Here is a 21,240-nt window from a genome sequence, read left to right as displayed (position 1 = left end):
AAAAAAACGGGGCCCAAAATCCAAAAACTAAATACATGGTTAGATTCAGCATATTAAAGAACCCCAAGAATTCAAGAATAAAACCCCATTGAAATTGGTCAAGAAATAAGCAATTTATACGAAGTATCTTCTTTTGCACAATACTGTGCAATTAAATATTTCTTGCTATTGCGCAATACTGTACAATTGACAATTTCTTGCTATTGTGCAATATTGTGCTATTGGATATTTCTTGCTATTGCGCAATACTGTGCAATTGAAGATTTCTTGCTATTGCGCAATACTGTGCAATTGAAGATTTCTTGCTATTGTGCAATACTGTACAATTGAAAATTTCTTGCTATTGCACAATACTTATTATATCCTGTTTGGTGTGTATCTCCTACCATATCATTATTATTTGCTTTTAAATATAAATCAGAAATAACCAACTTAAAATGGAAAATTTTAAAAGAAAAAAAAAGGAAAAAAAAAAAAATCCCCCCCCCAAAATTTTTTGAACCCCCTTATGATTCATCACACCCAAACTCAATCCCAGCCTTCCCTTTGTGGTATGGTACCTTGCAGTACAATTTCAGAGAGATCCATACACTTGAACACAAGTTATTGTCTGGAAACTAGAAAAATGTGTTTTTTGGCCCCTTTTTGGCTCCAAATTCCTAAACGTTTAGGGCAATTACCCCCAAACTCAAACCCAGCTTTCCCTTTGTGATATGGAACCTTGTAGTACAATTTCAGAAAGATCCATACACTTACACACAAGTTATTGTCCTGAAACTAGAAAAATGCTTGTTTTTTGCCCCTTTTTGGCCCCTAATTCCTAAAATATTGAGGCAATTACCCCCATCATCAATCCCAGCCTTCCCTTTGTGGTATGGTACCTTGCAGTACAATTTCAGAGAGATCCATACACTTGAACACAAGTTATTGTCTGGAAACTAGAAAAATGGTTATTTTTGGCCCCTTTTTGGCCCCCAATTCCTAAACGTTTCGGCAATTACCCCCAAACTCAATTCCAACTTTCCCTTTGAGATATGGAACCTTGTAGTACAATTTCAGAGAGATCCATACACTTACACACAAGTTATTGTCATGAAACTAGAAAAATGCTTGTTTTTTGCCCCTTTTTTGGCCCCTAATTCCTAAAATTAGAAACCAGAAGATGTATGGTTTGAACAATTATATTTCTGAAATCGTTCACCATCTAATTTTACATATTCTAGCATAAGCACGAAATGGTGTATGGTTTCATGTTTTACAAATGAGCATGCCCTACACCTATTGATTGCTTTCTTGATTCCCTCCATGGCATTTTTTGGAACAGCCCTTACTGACAAAGATTTTAATTAATTACAAATGCTTATACATCAATAATATTTGCAGGAAAAAATAACAATGTGGAGCACAAGGCATTCAAAAATATTTGGATATTTAAATAATTTTTTAATGAATGTTATAGATAAAATATCTATTGTTTGCATAATAATAATTTTTGGTATATGAACAGAAAATTTTTCTGTTTTTGTTGTGAATACACAGTAGAAATTCCTAGTATAAAGAATATAGAGAGAAAATTCATCTGGTGAACTTTAATACGGCATGTTACTGTAGTTCAATGGCATCATACTACACATAAATGATTAATGTGTCCATGGGACTCAGATGCCCCCTGCTGTAAATATACAAAAAAATAAATTTCAATTTACAAAGGGACAAAACTTGGTGAAAGTGACACCACTTAATTTGTGTTTGGTGGTAATAAGCATTGTGTATAAGTTTCATAATTTGATTGTGGCAAACTAAAGTTAGAGTGGGGAAATGGCAAATTTGGCTATTTTTCCATTTATAAAAGGGACAGAACTCGAGAATGGTGAAAGTGACGACACCCAAATTCGAACTTGATCTGTGTTTGGTGGTAATAATTATTGTGTATAAGTTTCTTAACATTTTGTTGAGGCAAACGAAAGGTAAAGTACGCAAACAGCAGATTTAGCAATGTTTCCATTTACAAATGGACATAACTCGAGAACGATGAAAGTGACGCCCCCAAATTCAAACTTGATCTGTGTTTGGTCCTAATAAGCATTGTGTATAAGTTCATAACATTTGGTTGAGTCAAGCTAAAGTTAGAGAACTGAAATTAATTTTTGGGACGTACAGACAGACGTACAGACGAACAAGAGTAAAACTTAATGCCCCCACCACTCTGCAGGGGCATAAAATTATCATCTTTTATGTTTATTTTATCTTTGTAAACTAAAGCCGGTTAAATATCTTGTAACACGATAATCATACCCTCAAAAAAACTAGTAACATCTGAAGAAGGTATAAATCTGGTCTCATCATCATTCCATTCATCCCAAGCTTTATTCACTCCCTTTATCCATTTTCTTCCTTTTTTGATTGTGACCTCATCAAGAACAAGGTCATTCATGCCTGGTCCTGCAGCAAATGTTTTATCAGTATTTTGATTGGTTGGCTGAAATACTTGGTAGTAAATGTCACCATAAACATCCAACTGTAAAAAAGTGAGTTCATCATGCTATTAAACAACCTCTGTCTCAAATTTTTTCTACATCTAGATATTGGTAATTTCACTTTTATTAGACAATCATAGGCAAAAACGCAACCCAATTCATTGACCCTCTATTTCATGGTCAATGAAATTCTGTTAAAAATTTACTATAGTATCCTATTTAACTGTAAAAAATATTCCATGGAGGCAGCCATTTGAATTTCTTAGAATTCATAAATTTACTGGACTTTCATAGCATTGACATGCTATAAAATTACTAATCTTTTTATATATATACATAATGCCCCTATAGTGTTCTTTCATAGTCTTTCATAGGATTTTTGTCTAATGTACATAAACACTACATTTTGAAAATAGCAGTTTTGTATATTCCATGCATTACTTTTTCTAGTCTGGAAACTTGGCCAATTCCTTTAAAGAGAGGATGAAATTGTTATGTCCACAAGGTTTTTATGGGGAAAAGTTTTAAATGATTTAGCTTTGCAGTTTTAGAGGAGAAGATATCTTAAAAATTCTCTCTGGCAGCCATATAATAAACTGCTTCGCCAGGGGCAGCTGGATACGACCGCTGAGGTCCAACCCTAAACAGTTGGGGCAAAAATGGACACAATATTCAAGCTTGATACAGGTCTGAATTTAGATTGTAATTAAACATTTGACACATTATAGGTTTCTGACACAGAATAAATGTAGTCAAAGAACTTGATATTGGTTGTATGATTTGAATTTATATTCAATTGAAGATTTTTTGCTGTTGTGCAATACACTGTGCTGTTGCGCAATACTTAGTAAATCTGATTTCAGGCTATATACAAAGAATTAGCAAAATAAATTGTGACCCCAATTTTTTTCTTTGGAAAATTTACAATTTCTTAAATCTTCAGGGGAAAAAAATTGACCCCCCCAAAAAAATTCCCCCCCCCCCCCTTCCAAAAAAAATAATATTTGAAGAGAATTTTCTTTTACGAAAAAAAATTCCCCCCCCAAAATTTTTTTATTTTTTTAGCTTTCAGAGCAATCAAAATACTTATACACAAGTTATTGTCCTGAAACTAGAAAAATGCTTGTTTTGGCCCCTAATTCCTAAACGGTTGGGACCATCACCCCCAAAAACAATCCCAACCTTCCTTTTGTGGTATTGAACCTTTTGCTTAAACTTCATAGAGATCCATACAAACTAAAGTCATTGTCCGAAAACCAAATGTCTTCGGACGACGCTGATGCCAACGACGTGATACCAATATACGACCGCAAAAATTTTTTGTGGTCATGTAAAAATAAGGAGTTGTGCTGTGATTGCCTATAAGACAACTTTCAACCAGAGTCCAAATAAAAAGTGAATGCTTAATCGGAAAAAAACACGGAATTTCTATATTAATAAAGACCAAATAGATATTTTCCTGCTCAACTAAATTTGTTTAGGTCCAATAATTTTACAGGGGAAGATGAAAATATGAATTATTTACATACAACTATGTAGACAAAGTTTTAAAAAAGCTAACACTGGAATAGATGAGCTAAAAAGCTAAAACACTGAAATATACTAACATAAGTCTCTGCAAGTGACGAGTATAATAGTAATAATTGTTGACTGTGGATTCATTTATTTTCATAGGGTACCTATTTTCATGTATTCATGTACTGAGAAAAAATTTATGTAATTTTGTTTATATTTGATTTCATTGTTTTGCCAATGTCTGAATACAAGCCCAAAGAAAATTTATATTTTGTTGAACATTTAAATTCATGTTGCACCTTTACCCATGAAATCAACGAAAAATTAGCATTCTAAAACTAATAATGAATCCACAGTATCTAAGAAGAGGCCACTTTATTGACTTAAATAGATCAGAGAACCACTGTGTAAATTTACATACATTGATTGATTGATTATTTGATTGTTGTTTAACGCCACTTTCAGCACTATTGTGCTATTTCATGGCGGTCAGTTTTTATTGGTGGAGGAAGCTGGAGTGCCCCAATTTATATAGAAGTAGTAAATAATAAAATGGTTGAGTCTTCAAAAGTGTCACCTTCTGTCTCCACACAATTTAAGCAAAAATGGCAAAGTCCTTATTTTGGTATTAAAAAAAACCACAAGAAATCACTCAGATCAGATTTTAAAATAGCAGGTGTAAAATGTCATGTCCTTTTGATGAATCTGTGAAAGTTTGGTGGTTTTCTGTCTATACCCATTTTCAAGGAGTTTCTGATATGGCAGAAATGGCAAATCCATCTTATGATAAGAAACCCCCCTAAAAATCATTTGACAGATCAAAAATTTAAATAACAGGTGCAAAATTGTTGAATCATGAATTATTGCTCAATAAATAATTTCTCTTGTATGACTTAATTGCAAAAACATGAACCTGTTGCAGATAAATACACTTCAATGTAAGTAAATTAATAAAAAAACATACAGGTACAAAATATGATTAGAAATAAACAGAAATGCTGTAACACCACTGTCCCATATAAGGGGAGGGTTGAGCATTCACAAACATGTTTAACTCCACAACATTCTATATGTGCCTGTCCCAAGTCAGAAACCTGCAATTCAGTGGATGTTGTTGGTTACTGTCAGTCAAATTCGTTTTTATGTTTATTGTTTTGCCATGCTGTTGGTTTTTTTTCGTTTGAATGGTTTTACATGTTGTCATGTTCAGGCCTGAATGAGGCACCTAACTTAGGTTATGCAAATACTTTAAATTCAGAAGTTAATGCATGCATTTATTATTGCGATTTTTAAAGAATGGACAACAATGCGAGATTAATTATTGGGATTTCTGGAAAGTCTTGATACAGATATATGTATCAGATATCAGAATGCGAGTTCTTATTATTGCGATTTCTGGAAAGTCTTGATACAGATATATGTATCAGATATCAGAATGCGAGTTCTTATTATTGCGATTTCTGGAAAGTCTTGATACAGATATATGTATCAGACATCAGAATGCGAGTTCTTATTATTGCGATACGCAACCAGTCACTTTATTGGCATTAATAAAAACCTCGCAATAATTTCTTAATTTTTACAGTACCTTCTTTTGATGATCATTGCTAAAATTATAGTATACATGAACTTCTTAGTATCAGTGATGATTATATAAAGTATTGATTTGGTATTCCTAATTAACATCATATAATCTTGGTAAAATTAATCAGTATCAATAACAAAGGTATCAGAAATTAATTCCTGTTTTCTGACAATCTTAATAAGTTCAATAAGCTTCCTATGTTGATTAAACTACAAGAACATGTAATTTCATAATTAATTATCGTAAGCTTTCATTTCATCTCAAGGTTAAGTATAAGTAATTGGATGGTATTTAGGATTTTTATGTAAGAAACCAATTTTTAGGACAGATTTTCTAGAAATAACAATTTAATGTGAAATTATATATACATTTATGAGGATTTTACATTTGTTCTTTACATTTATAGCACTTTTAGACAATTTTTTAATTGATTGTATCTCTGGACGTATAAATGCTACACATATCATTTCATTTATATTCAGATGCAGTACAATAAGTTCTAAAAGCATACAATATTTCATCTAAATACAAAATATTGCCAAATTATGTATAGATTGCCTTAATACAGTTAACATTTTCAGATAACAAAAATCACTTTCTGCAGCATGCGTCAAGTGCTCATATTCACCTAACACACTTGTTTCTCTTGTGAGTTCAGGACACAGTGATTTGTGTATGTTTACCTGATAAGCTACAAATCCATCTTTGAATGGTACACACTGTAATCCTAACAGAGAATCTCTCTTGTACTTGTGCTCCACTGAAATTTTATCTGTTGTTTTACATATCTCATCAAATTTGGTGAAATCACTGGAAAAAATAAAACATAATAATAAATCACTTTAACTTATGTTAAGGTCTTTTATTTGAAGTATGATAAGATCATATGAATTGTATATTTAAAAACAGCTTGAAATTAGGTCGCTACAGCTGCTTGGTGGGTGTCATTCCTGGAGGCTACCATTTACCTAGTTTATTATAGCTTTCAAGATAATAGGTAAATAATTGTTATAAGTCATTTATGTCATTTAAGGATAATAGATCTATTAAGGGGTCATTTGATGGTTTCAGTCATAAAGGCATTTTTGTAAATCTTGTGTAGATCATTTTTGCTATATTTAGTTTCTATCTAGCTATTATAGTTATCAAGATAATATGCAAAATCCTGAACACAGCAGAAGGTACCAACCAAGATGATAAACCAGTAGAGATAACCTCGGGGAGGCCACTTCAAATATTTTGTGGTAGGGCTGAGACATCGGATTACCCCACCCTTCTCATATTTTTTTTAAATATATAAAAATACATACCCTTTCATATATTTTTTTTGCCACAAATAACCCTTCAGCTATATTATAGTATATCATGGTTTTAAATATATTTGACAAATATCTGATGCATTTAAAACTGTTGTTTTACTCAAATCTTTTATAAATATTAATATCTTATTCGGTAGTTTCATACACTTATGGTATAATCAGAAACCTTATCCTATATTCAATCTAAATATCTAAATTTTTCACCCTATATATCATAAACCTTGAAATAGTGACCTATTCCATACCACTCAGCATATAGTAAAGTAGCCTCCTCCCCCCTTTCCAGCAGGAGTTACTTCTTATTCCTTCAAATACTTTAACTAAACCATAAGGACATGCCAAATACTGTCAACTTACTCAATCCTACTCAACTGCCAGGGTGATCCAATTCCTTGAAGTGTTTTATGAGCTCCACCTTGAAACATATAACAATAAGTTTCCATAGGACTTTGACTTGCGATGGAAATGAGGATCTGCTTTTCCTTGCCTATATCAGCCAGAATAGACAAATACTGAGGAGGATTTCTTAATAAATGTTGCCACTGTAAAAGCTGAAATTATGGTATTATTTTTTAATAATTTCCATGACATTTTTTACACACCCCTTTCCTATTTCTGTGTCTTCAACATATGCCAACATGTTAAAAAATAGAGATTTGTGGACATGAAAATAAAGTCTCATATGCATTAATGCATAGTATACATCATAAAAGTGTTATTAAGTTACTTTTATATGTTTTATATACAGGTCAACAAAAATTATCTTATAGTTGGCATGGGTTAAACACCCCATCTATTATTCTTAATTTCCTATCAACATGAAAAACTAGAAAGAGGAAAAATATTAAGCCAGTAATTTCATACAATTGATAAATAGCCTTATGTTGGTGAGTTGAAAATATTCCCCAAAATGCATTAAATTTCTAAAATTGGTAAATTATTTTTTCAAGAATTGTAGATTCTTTAGGAGTACACTGAAGATTAATTCAAGCACAAAGAACCAATACAGATATTTACAAATTTCTAGCTTTTTTTTGAGAAAAAATTGAGAAATTTCATATAAAAATATATCAAGCTGCTAGTTTTCTCATTTGAATTTCTTCATATTTTGTCATACATGGTTCTTTATAGTTTACTATAATTTACGGGTTTAGCTCATTGCTTTACAGGGCAGTAATGTAAAATTATCTTTGCACCATAAGTACAGCTACATTTAAAACAAAAATTGTCATAAAACTTGTTTTCTGACAATAGATAAATTTGAATATATATGTTGATAATTCATGAAAATCATTAATGATTTATTCAAATAAAATCAATTTGAGACTCATACCATGTCAAAAGATTCAAATGAAACATTTATTACTTCCATATTGCAAGAAAATCAAATTATGATGCTAAAAGTTTTTTCATAAAGTTTCATAGTTTCATTCATCATACTCCCATTTAATCATTTTCATCCAACGATGCAACAAAGTTTATTTCCTTTTTATCTTTAATTCTAATAAAAAAAAAGAATACTTAGAATTCTCTTTTAAATACTAAAAGTTTTGTAAAAATCATGTATAATGAAATAACGTTGGTATGATACAGAAGTTTACAGGTGAGAAAATTCCATTGTCCTAAATATGACATATCTTACAGGATGCCCCGGAAAACGTTCGTCTACAAGAATCAGCGAGTAGTCTGTAGCTATAACATACATAAATGGTGAATGTTGTTTGATTATTCGTATTCTCTCATTGGGATGTAGGAATCTACTTGGTAAGGCAAACAAGTCCATTCCATCATTTGGTTTTTTCTGAAATAAAAATGTGTGCTGGTGAATTTTCCAGTGTCATTATTGATAAGTGGTGGGAAATAGAGGAGGCCTTTTGCATATAAATAAAAAAAATCATATAAAACTAAAATTGGAGTCTGTATTGCTGAACTTTTTTTCTGTACTATGGTTTAATGAGTACAACTGTAATATTCTTTAATTTCACTAATAAACTGTTGACACAGAGATATGTCTCGCCTTTTTGTGTAGTATAATTCAAATAATGAATCCAAATGGTAAAACTATGCAAAACAATGAACCATGACTTAAGGTGCAGGACCAAATAACCCCCATGAAAAGTAGAAAGGCCAATGTTTATAAAACTGCATACTAAATACCATTGACTTATCATAAGTGGTGACCTTGAAAATAACCTAAACACAAACTTAAACTTGTAAACAAAATAAAAATTTCAAAGTCAATGAACCCTTATAGGGGGTGGGGCCAAATGATCTCCATGGAAAAGAAGACTTGCAAATGCTAATACTATCATTGACTTAACATTAGTGGTTCCTCTTAAACTGATCTAATCACAAACTTTAACATATAAATAATGCAAAACATTCAAAGTCAACAGACCATGACTAAATAATCTCCATGGAAATGAGATGTGCCAAAGCTTGTGCATCTGCATACCAAGTATCACTGGCCTACCACAAGTGATTCCCCTTAAACTGAGCTAATCACAAACTCTAATACATGTTAAGTACGCAAAAGTTTCAAAATCAATAGACCATGACTGAAAGGGCAGGGCCAAATTATCAGCATAGAAATGAGATGTGCCAATGTTAATACAACTGCATACACAATATCATTGACCTACCACTAGTGGTTCCTCTTAAACAGACCTAATCACCATGACTGAGGGGGCAGAGCCAAATTATCTCCATTGAAATGAGACTTGCCAATGCTAATTCAACTGCATACCAAATATCATTGACCTTCCTCTAGTGGTTCCCAATATACTGACATAATCACAAACCAATACATTGTTGACGCTGACGTCGTTGGAAACAGCATACCCAAGTCTGACTTTTGAAACTGTCAAGGCGAGACAAAAATGAGGCCTTTGGGCTACATAGCCATCTCATTAGCTCAAAATGAAGAATATATTCTGAGAGTCTCCTAATCATTATCACTTAATCAAAGCATGGTCTGTGCTGTGATCCAGTCAATTTTTTTAGCTAGTCAGACATTTTTCTGATATCATTTTCAATATCTTTTCTCATTATACCAACTCCTGTGAATATTTAAAGACAGCCATCAAAACTGGGGATAAATCATTTTGGCCCAAAAAGTAAGTTGTGTTCAGACAAGTTTACTACATTTGAAGATGCCAAAGCGATTGGAATCGACACAACCTACTATGCCAACGAGTACTGGGTAGAAGGAAACAACCATCAGCAATGGAACCACACACCAACAATCACTAAGAGGGATAGCACAGCAAACTACAGAAGCACGTCAACCATGCATACCCAATCATATACATTCTGATAAAAATTCTTAAGGAAACTCAACACCACACAAAAGCCAACCAGATACATGTATCAGTTGGAGGAACTCAATGACCCACATCCAAGTTGTACAGAAAAATACACTATCAACACTGAAGGAATGATTTCCTCAAGGTGAATTTACCGTCCAAGACTATGCTGACCAAGCCACCTTCCTTCTCCACATAGAAATTTGACAGTAGTGTGAAGTGTATTTCATTGACATATTGTTTATAGTCTCAATATATTTGTTCAGTATATTACTTGCCATTTAATGAATTAAAATTGTTGCATTTTATTTTCAGATTTTATATTTCAGAAATTGTTGTATAATACTTTTAGAGTGTCTGTAAGTTTATGAATTTTCCTGTGGACATTCCTTTCTTCAGTACTTAACTTGTCGTTTTTATTAATTATACTTTTTGTGCTTGGATTTTACATTGCAGAATTTATAATATAATAAATTTTATTGTGCTCGCATTTTTGTGTCCATAATTCCAAGATTTAATAGTCTGTCACTTAGTGCTAATATTGTTTGTCATTTTATATGATTATATAATTGTTTCATTGTAACGACTGTTGTTGTAATTTAGTGTTCTTTGATGAAATATATTTGGATTTTCTCTCAACTATCAATCTGTCAGATCATTCAAAAGTTAATTTGAGCTGGATTCACAATTACTCTAATTACAGGTAAATTTCATCAATCCTTATCGATAAAAAACACGTTTCTCCAACAAGAAATTATTTACCTGTATACAAAACTATCAAATGTTAAAAAACGTGAAAACACCATTAAAGTGCATTCAAATGGTGGTGATTCCACTTAAAACTCAAACCTTTAAGTGACCAAACCAAACTAGCCAGAAAATAGACAAAATTAATGACATAAAATACATGAGAAGTGATTGTAACTGTTATTCAGTATGTATAGATTTAGTGGCTAAAACAGTTGGTGAGGCAAATGCTCTAGGAAGTAATGGAACAATAGTACTGGGAAAAAAGTGTGGGAATCCATTAGATATCAATATAATAAGCTTCTACCAAATTTTAATCAATTACTTAAACTAGCAAAAGATACTGATAAAATACTTTAATAATTCTTTTCAACTGCTTAAATTTGATATTTTACCTTATCCCATTGACTCATAATAGCAATAATAAATATTTTAAAGGAACAATATGCAAGTGTACATTTAAAATAAAAATTGTAGCTATTCAACTAATTTTTTAATTTAAGAGCAAATTTAAGGGCAAATTGCATTTTAAAAGTTGGAAGTAGATGAATAATATGAAGCTTTATACCCTTGCAAGTCATTTATGCATCATAAAACACATCTATTGTTTCATGATATGCATTCCATTTAGAATTCTGCACCATCTTAAAATCTGGATTGATAAAAGACCCAGATTGGGTCAAAAATGAGAAATATTTGGCTTTAAGGAAAAATGATTTCTGAAAACTGACCATTAAAAATTAATTACAGTTTCTTGGTACACATAATTTCTTCTTCAAATTCAAACATCAAAAAGGGCAGTCCTCACATTTTTCCTGGTTTATATTTTGAACAGAGTGACCAAGTTGTTAAAAATACAATTTGATTTTCCAAAATAATTCAATGAGAAGTTTTGAGGCATCATATCTACCTAACAGGAATCTTATCAGCAAGAAATAATTAGTCTTTCCATAATATCTAAGGACAATTTTTTTTATAAAGGTTGATAAGATAGCCCATGTAATATCAGAGGAAAATAAATGCTAAAATTGACATATCACAGTCAAGAATTGCCTCTGGAGGCCACATTCTTTGAAACATCACAAGAAATGGGGAATTTATTATAAATGACATTGGGCTCAGACTGGCCATCAGTTTCCAAGGAAATAATAGATTGTAGTAAAATGTAAAGTCCATGGATGACAGACTCCAACTGATTTCAATCACTCACATTAGCACATTAGCACATCGACCATGTGAGCTAATAAAACACTGTAATTAAAATCCATATAAAATATATTTTCTTTAAAAGTCATATAAAGATGTGTAAATAATATAAATGATTTTGCATGCCAAAACAGTAGTGAAGTAAAATTGAGAATGGAAATGGGTAAAGTATCAAAGAGACAACAACCAGACCAAAGAGCAGAAAACAGCTGAAGGCCATCAATAGGTCTTCAACACAGCGAGAAAATTCTGCACCCGGAGGCGGGCTTCAACTGGCCCCTAAACAAAAATGTGTATTAGTTCAATGAAAATGGACGTCACACCAAACTCCAAAACATATAAATGAACTAAAATTAAAAAACATACAAGACTAACAAAGGCCAGAGGCTCCTGACTTATAATTTGTATTGTAAGTATCTTCTATTTTATTTATGTAAACATGCAGAAAGAGGAACATAACTTTATTTAATCAATGCAATTCTTTTTTATTGCTAAAAACTGCCTCAGTTGTTTAGTGGTAGCATGTTTGCCTCGAGAAAAAACGGGTGTAAAACCAAAGACTTTTAATTTGGTATTTGCTGTTTCTCTGCTAAGCACACAGCATTAAGGAGTAAGAGCAAAGACATGTTGTTTAGGAGTCAGAATAATGTGTCCGGGTAGGGTGACATGTCTTTCTGCGGGCTGTTACCTTATGAAATAGCACGTTAAAAATCTGGCTCCACTTGTTGGTCTAATACAAAGCAGGGTTAATATTCATATTACATTAACTTGTTCTCGTCCTGAATATGCATTTATTATTTATTTTGCCACTTGACATTAAACAGCCATCTATCATCATCATCTTTTATTGTTAAACCTTTATTGTTGTTTTTTTTTTTCCAAATGTGCCAGTGGTTCAATTAAAACTCAATATCTTTTTCATATGCTAATAATTTAAAACAATATTTTTTATAATTTTGCATTGGTAAAATATTCAATATTCTTTCCCAAGCTTACCCTCAAATCAAACATTTCTACTTTAGTACAGTCAGCTGACACAACCTGTCTTGGATGGCTGCTAAATATTGCTTGACGCCACTCCTCTCGACAGGAGAATCTGTGGTTGTTTCGTTGTAAGATTTCTTCTTTTCTGAAATTGCATAATACTTTCATGAAATAACTTCTACTTAATAGACATGTTTAAATTCCATACAAGCACATGGGCAATATCATTTTTCGTTAGTACAATTTCACATAACTAGATGGGAACAAAGCAAAATGAAAGTGTTTTCCTCTAGAAAGGTAGTTTGTTCTCAATATTAATTTGCTTATCTTCTGAAAAATACACAAAATATCAACACTTAATTTTCATTTGTTAACAAATACACACACATTATTGTATTTGTGTATCACAATTCTAAACCCAATTGAACTAAACAATTCAAAGAATTTTGTGTTAATTTTTCTATGACCTTGAAAACAAATTTAATTCATTTTGAAAAATGTTTTTTTTTATCAAAGTTTATACAAGTATTTTGCGTTTTAATAATTAAAAGTATCTGGATTGTACTTTAACGCAATTGTCAATCAGTTTTTTCATGTTTGTACAATTTCAAAAACTTTACTAACTAGAGGCTCCAATGTGCCTGAATTACTACCATTGAATTTTTGCATCAAGGTTATACAATGCAACAAGAATACTTGTGTAGATTGAGAACTTGTGTTGGCTGAAATCTTGTCTTGCTGATCTTTTTTGCTTGATAGAGTTTTTTCCATCCATTATAGTTTTCAAAATAATAAACAAAATTGAATAAAATGCTTCGCTGGGCGCAGCTTGATACGACCGCAGAGGTCGAACCCTGAACAGTTGGGGCAAGTATGGACACAACATTCAAGCTTGATACAGCTCTGAATTTGGATTGTGATTAAATATTTGACACAGCATAGGTTTCTGACACAGAAAGAATGTGGTCTAAGAACTTCAATTTTTTTAATTTACCTATTATGGTCCAATGTCCAAAATCAAAATACATGGTTAGATTCAGCATATCAAAGAACCCCATATATTCAATTTTTGTTGAAATCAAACAAAGTTTAATTTTGGACCCCAACTTGGACAAACTTGAAAACTGGTCCCATAATCAAAAATCTAAACACATGTTTAGATTCAGCATATCAAAGTACCCCAAGAATTCAATTTTTGTTAAAATCAAACTAAGTTTAATTTTGGACCCTTTGGACCTTAATGTAGACCAATTTAAAAAAACGGGACCCAAAATTAAAAATCTAAAAACACGGTTAGATTTGGCATATCAAAGAACCCCAATAATTCAATTTTTGATGAAATCAAACAAAGTTTAATTTTGGACCCTTTTGACCTCAATATGAACCAATTTGATAGCAGGCCCACAAAATAAAAAATCTAAATACATGGTAAGATTCAGCATATCAAAGAACCCCATATATTCAATTTTTGTTGAAATCAAACAAAGTTTAATTTTGGACCCCAATTTGGACCAACTTGAAAACTGGGCCAAAAATCTAAAATCTAAATACATGTTTAGATTCAGCATATCAAAGAACCCCATATATTCAATTTTTGTTGAAATCAAACAAAGTTTAATTTTGGACCCCAACTTGGACCAACTTGAAAACTGGGCCCATAATCAAAAATCTAAACACATGTTTAGATTCAGCATATCAAAGAACCCCAAGAATTCAATTTTTGTTAAAATCAAACAAAGTTTAATTTTGGACCCTTTGGACCTTAATGTAGACCAATTTAAAAACGGGACGCAAAATTAAAAATCTAAATACACGGTTAGATTTGGAATATCAAAGAACCCCAATAATTCAATTTTTGATGAAATCAAACAAAGTTTAATTTTGGACCCTTTTGACCTCAATATGAACCAATTTGATAGCAGGTCCACAAATAAAAAATCTAAATACATGGTTAGATTCAGCATATCAAAGAACCCCAAGAATTCAAATTTCGATGAAATCAAACAAAGTTTAATTTTGGACCCTTTTGACCTCAATGTGGACAAAGTTGATAACGGGGCCCAAAAATCAAAAATCTAAATACATGGTTAGATTCAGCATATCAAAGAACCCCATATATTCAATTTTTGTTGAAATCAAACAAAGTTTAATTTTGGACCCCGATTTGGACCAACTTGAAAACTGGGCCCATAATCAAAAATCTAAATACATGTTTAGATTCAGCATATCAAAGTACCCTAAAAATTCAATTTTTGTTAAAATCAAACTAAGTTTAATTTTGGACCCTTTTGACCTTAATGTAGACCAATTTGAAAACGGAACCAAAAATTAAGAATCTAAATACACGGTTAGATTCGGCATATCAAAGAACCCCAATAATTCAATTTTTGATGAAATCAAACAAAGTTAAATTTTGGACCCTTTGGACCTCAATGTGGACCAATTTAAAAACGGGGCCCAAAATCCAAAAACTTAATACACGGTTAGATTCAGCATATTAAAGAACCCCAAGAATTCAAGAATAAAACCCCATTGAAATTGATCAAGAAATAAGCAATTTATACGAAGTATCTTCTTTTGCACAATACTGTGCAATTGAATATTTCTTGCTATTGTGCAATACTGTACAATTGACAATTTCTTGCTATTGCGCAATAATGTGCTATTGGATATTTCTTGCTATTGCGCAATACTGTGCAATTGAAGATTTCTTGCTATTGCGCAATACTGTGCAATTGAAGATTTCTTGCAATTGTGCAATACTGTGCAATTGAAAATTTCTTGCTATTGCACAATACTTATTATATAATAATTTACACATCCTGTTTGGTGTGTATCTCCTACCATATCATTATTATTTGCTTTTAAATATTAATCAGAAATAACCAACTTACAATGGAAAATTTTAAAAGAAACAAAAAAGGAAAAAAAGAAAAAAAAAGAAAAAAAAAAATCCCCCCCCCCAAATTTTTTGAACCCCCTTATGATTCATCACCCCCAAACTCAATCCCAGCCTTCCCTTTGTGGTATGGTACCTTGCAGTACAATTTCAGAGAGATCCATACACTTGAACACAAGTTATTGTCTGGAAACTAGAAAAATGCTTATTTTTGGCCCCTTTTTGGCCCCCAATTCCTAAACGTTTCGGGCAATCACCCCCAAACTCAATTCCAGCTTTCCCTTTGTGATATGGAACCTTGTAGTACAATTTCAGAAATATCCAAACACTTACACACAAGTTATTGTCATGAAACTAGAAAAATGCTTGTTTTTGCCCCTTTTTTGGCCCCTAATTCCTAAAATTTTGAGGCAATTACCCCCAAAATCAATCCCAGCATTCCCTTTGTGATATGGAACCTTGTGGTACAATGTCAGAGAGATCCATACACTAACACACAAGTTATGTCTGGAAGTTACAAAAATGCTTATTTTTGGCCCCTTTTTGGCCCCTAATTCCTTAACTGTTGGTACTATAACCCCCAAAATCAATCCCCACCTTCCTTTCGTGGTATTGAACCTTATGGTAAAATTTCATGGAGATCCATTCACTTAAACTAAAGTTAGAGTGCGAAAACCAATGTGTCTTCGGACGACGCCAGACGACGACGACGACGACGACGACGACGACGCCAACGTCATACCAATATACGACCAAAAAATTTTCAATTTTTGCGGTCGTATAAAAAATGGGTTGAAAACTAATTTGGGGAACCCTGTAAGGATTTGTTTGAACATTTCAATCAAATTGACTTATTTGTATTAAGTAGATCTTTTATTTTGGTGGAAATTTTTGCAGTTTGCCTCAAAAATGTATAAAATTTGCTATAAGGAGTCAACTGACACTTTAGGCCATGTTAATTTACTTGTAGATCTTATTTTGCATTTTTGTTGTTGCTATTTACAGTTTCCCTAGCCCTCTAGAATAATCCCACAAAATATCAAAAACAAGAGTAGCGAACATCCTTAAGCTGTCACTTTTGGACACTAAAAATCAGTAATTAAAGTTCTACAAATAGTTACTTCAACACTAATGGTCTTTGGTCAGGTTGTTGTCTCCTCGACACATTCCCCGTTTCCATTCTCTATTCTGCTAATGTATTTCTTTCTCATTTCAAAAGGTGAATTGATAATTGAATTATAAAAGAATGATAGTTGTAGAGTATATAAACAATGTCCTCGAACAGGATAAATACTGTCATCTAAAGATACAATTACCTGTTTGTCAGACATTATTTTCTATTCACTTAATCTTAATCTTGACAGTTTTATCCGAAACATAATTAATGAAATACTGAAAGACAGTAAGTCACGATTAAATATGGATTTCTGTTATAAAGATACCCTAGGTAATAATAATATAGATTTTATTATATAACTGGAATATAAATACCAATAAGGAGATTATATGAGGATTATTAGCAGTACAAATGAATCCTAATTATTCATAAAATATTTTAGTACTTTATTTAAGTGAGACTTAATTGATTAGCACAGAAAGGGTACAGTTCTGCAGCTGTCAATCAATTTTTATACTCTTTGTTACTGGTACTGAGCATGAAGGATTTTTATATATATACCATATGTAACAATTCTGACAATATAGTAGATATAAAAGTAAGAAGATGTGGTATGATTGCCAATGTGACAACTCTCCACACAAGACCAAATGACACAGAAATTAACAACTATATGTAACCGTACTGCCTTCAACAATGAGCAAACCCCATACCACATAGTCAGCTATAAAAGGCCCAAAAATGACAAATATAAAACAATTCAAACAAGAAAACTAACTTATGTACAAAATAATGAACAAAAACCAGTATGTTACACAGCAACAAACGACAACCACTGAATTACAGGCTCCTGACTAGGGACAGCCAACCTAGATTTTAATGATATCAATGCGTTATATATTTTGAACTTTTTTTATATATACATTTGTTTTAGTTAATATTATTTTCAAGTAGTGTAACTTAATGATATGCAATGGAAAATATGATTGATGTTATAGATAATTTCCCCTGTAAACACAATCAAAATGTGCATTTCTGTGAGAATTTTTTTTTTTTTTTAAATATCTGTGTAAAAAAACAAAAAGCACAAACCATTACATATTAGATCAACTATAATCGCCAGTCATCATTATAAAAATCACTACTTTACCTTAAACTTCCTGTCCCAAATATTTTTACAATCATACTCAATTGATTTTCATTTTTTTTGCATAGTTTGAAATATTTTAGAGTTAAAGATAAGATCAATTTGGCAAATCAAACTAGCAATCCTCTAGTCTTCAATTTGGATACTGTGAATTTGTTTTTTTTCCTGGATACCAATTTTCATGTATTAAAGAAAAAATTCTTTTCAAGGCTACTGGATTTTGTGGTTTTGTAAAAGTTTGCATACATGCCTTTAGGAAAGGAGTAATTAAACTCCTGATTAGGCACCTGAAAATAAAGTTTTTAAGAACTATCACAAATTTGCACATTCTGTTTGGAAATGCATAAATTTAAAGAAATACATTTTTTATTTCATAACTTCACAATTACGTCACCGTTATAATATCCACCTTTTTCATGAGAAAAAAAGAGACACAACCACAAAAAAAAAAGAAAAATACAGTTTTCTATCGTTATTTCCATTGTGAAAACATCATGCACAGCCAAGAAACAACAAATTAATTTGAGAGAAGCTTTATTATAAATATTGACATATTCTCACCATAATAAAGTTCTTTCTTGGGTGCACACATACTCTCCCAATCTTATACATTTGTATATACGTAAAAGTTGATGTAAAAAGAGGAAAATTATGACATTTTACAAAATATACAATTTTTGTCATGGTTTGTTGCCATGGTAACTTGTTAAATGTTAAATTAATTATTTTTTTTATAAACACCTTGTACCTAAGTGTAGTTAGGACAAATTCAAGAACTGTATGGTAACTTTTCAATTTGCATTAATATTTAGGCTAAATAAGGGCCTCATTGCCCCATCTCCATTGTGCTTTGTTGAACATTTAAATTTGGGATAAACTACAACCATGAAATCTACAGAAGATCTCAAATGTACCTGTCAAGAGTGTTGTTCAAACTGACAGTGTTGACAGGCTAGTAGTAATTGCAGAAGAAGTCACTTAGCCACTTAGCCAGCCATGTCCTCTAGCAAACTTTGATAGTGGTAACAAACACCCACAACTTGAAAATTCAGGATGTACATTAACTAAGATGGCCGTAATCGTTTTATCAAACAGAAAAAATTAATATTACTAGGAATTAAGAAAATCAGGGAAACAATATAAAAAGTGACAGCTATCAGACCCCTATAATTATTGACTTCAATCGTCTTAGATTACCTTAATTGATTTATTAAAACCAAAAGTCATCATCACAATATATGTAACAACTATAACACATCTGCAATATGAGAATTACATTATTAGCAACAATAATTGATTGACTATGAATTTTCAATCGAATGCAGACAATCACCTGTTGGAGGAAATTGTATATTCACCTTCGTCATGAGGGTAATAATACTATTGCTACTATCTGTAGATGGATTTTTTGTTGATATGAAAGGAAACCTTAATATTAAAACACTGTATGATCTTGATTAAGACCAGCCAGAAACTTTTGTCCATGAAAGACCATTTTGAAGTCCATCATTTGGGCTGTCATCGTGTAACACTAACAAAATAAAGATTTCAACTTTATATCTTATATACATCAGAACCTTTAAAAATCTGGAAATTTTATCCATCCAGATTCCTTTGCATTCTGAATTATTAATAATTACTAAACATTAACAAGTTCAGGCTTCTTTCTGATACAGTCTTAATGTTATTAGTTATCTCCCTTAATTTGCTCCAATCCAGTTTAGGTTACAAGGAAGTAATTATTTACATAGGCGACAATGGTAGCCTTTTTTGGTCCTGCGTTTTCCCTATCAAAGATCCATTGAAAAAAATGTGGAAATCTGAATTATATACACATTTGGGTGTAATAGGAACTGCAAAACACATATGGTGTTGCAGCTTTTTTGATAGAAAAATGGCATTTTTTAAGGGTACTCGACGGTTCCGGAATTTTCGTAATAGTATAAATGAAGAACACCCCTTGCTAAATTTGGCACAGAAAATGTTTCCCGTCACAGAGAGTTTTCTCTAAATTTCTCGCTATTTCTACACCAATGGCCAACACTCATTTCTCACTATTTCAATTTTGACTTCTAATTACTAGGGCAGCAGAAAATAAATTTACTTCTACCTATTATCTTGGATGTGAAATCTAGGTGGTGCCAATCATCTTTATTTACTTCCTTTTAATCTTTAGACTGGTAGGAAATCAATAGATTTGATTTTATAAAATATATTTAAGACAATGTGGACCATACAAGTCTTTATAATAAACAGCTGTTAAAAAAAGCATACATGGTTACAATTTACAAAGGTTTTTGTATATTTTATTTCATCCTTTATATATAGATTTAATTTATCAAGACTTATACTATAATGTTTCAAAAGCCAATGTACATTTGAAACTTAACTCTATCAAAGAAACGTTATATCATAGTCTTTGTTTTGAGTGATTGATGTTTTTTGTTGAAAGGTCAGAAGAATATTAGCAAGCATCATATTTTTATCATATGTCATCCTTGAGATGTTTTAAATAGTGATTTATGTATTTGCTTTAGGACTTCAAACTTCATGCATTAAATACAAAATTGTACAAAAACTAACATCAAATGCTCAAAACTCAAAAAAAGCCAACAGACTTATGTTAAATCTTCTATTATTTTAATTTGTTACACATTTTCTTTGAAGAAAGTTATCCTTTATCTTAAAAACTATAATAAGCAGAGAAAATCTATTATACAGACATTTCAGTTCTGACGTGTCCATATTCAAATCAGGTATGCATATTGTTCATTTATTAACAGAAAAAATGATTGGAGAATTGTATTATTTTTGGAATTTCAGTGGCAGGACATTGCATCTAATCATAAGTACTCCTACTAGCAACATTTCACTTTTTCAAAGAAAATGTGTAACAAATCAAAATTATGAACAATTTAACATAGGTCTGTGGGTTTGTT

At 31.6% G+C, this 21,240-nt stretch overlaps 1 protein-coding gene across 3 annotated transcripts in view; it reads right to left on the bottom strand.

Annotated features, from left to right (window-relative positions):
* The window catches only part of LOC127735075 (uncharacterized), a 104,337-nt gene that overhangs the window by 8,552 nt on the left and 74,545 nt on the right, over positions 1–21,240 (bottom strand). For all 3 annotated transcript variants that reach the window (XM_052245166.1, XM_052245167.1, XM_052245168.1), the window contains 5 exons: positions 13,151–13,283; positions 8,539–8,697; positions 7,254–7,447; positions 6,261–6,387; positions 2,296–2,518 (listed from right to left, as the gene is read on the bottom strand). In XM_052245166.1, the coding sequence (XP_052101126.1) occupies positions 2,296–2,518; positions 6,261–6,387; positions 7,254–7,447; positions 8,539–8,697; positions 13,151–13,283 (836 nt within the window). The remainder of the gene's footprint in view (positions 1–2,295; positions 2,519–6,260; positions 6,388–7,253; positions 7,448–8,538; positions 8,698–13,150; positions 13,284–21,240) is intronic.

This window comes from Mytilus californianus, unplaced genomic scaffold (assembly GCF_021869535.1).
Source record: "Mytilus californianus isolate M0D057914Y unplaced genomic scaffold, xbMytCali1.0.p SCAF_3, whole genome shotgun sequence".
Taxonomy (NCBI): Eukaryota; Metazoa; Mollusca; class Bivalvia; order Mytilida; family Mytilidae; genus Mytilus; species Mytilus californianus.
This window is presented reverse-complemented; position numbering and strand designations above follow the sequence as displayed.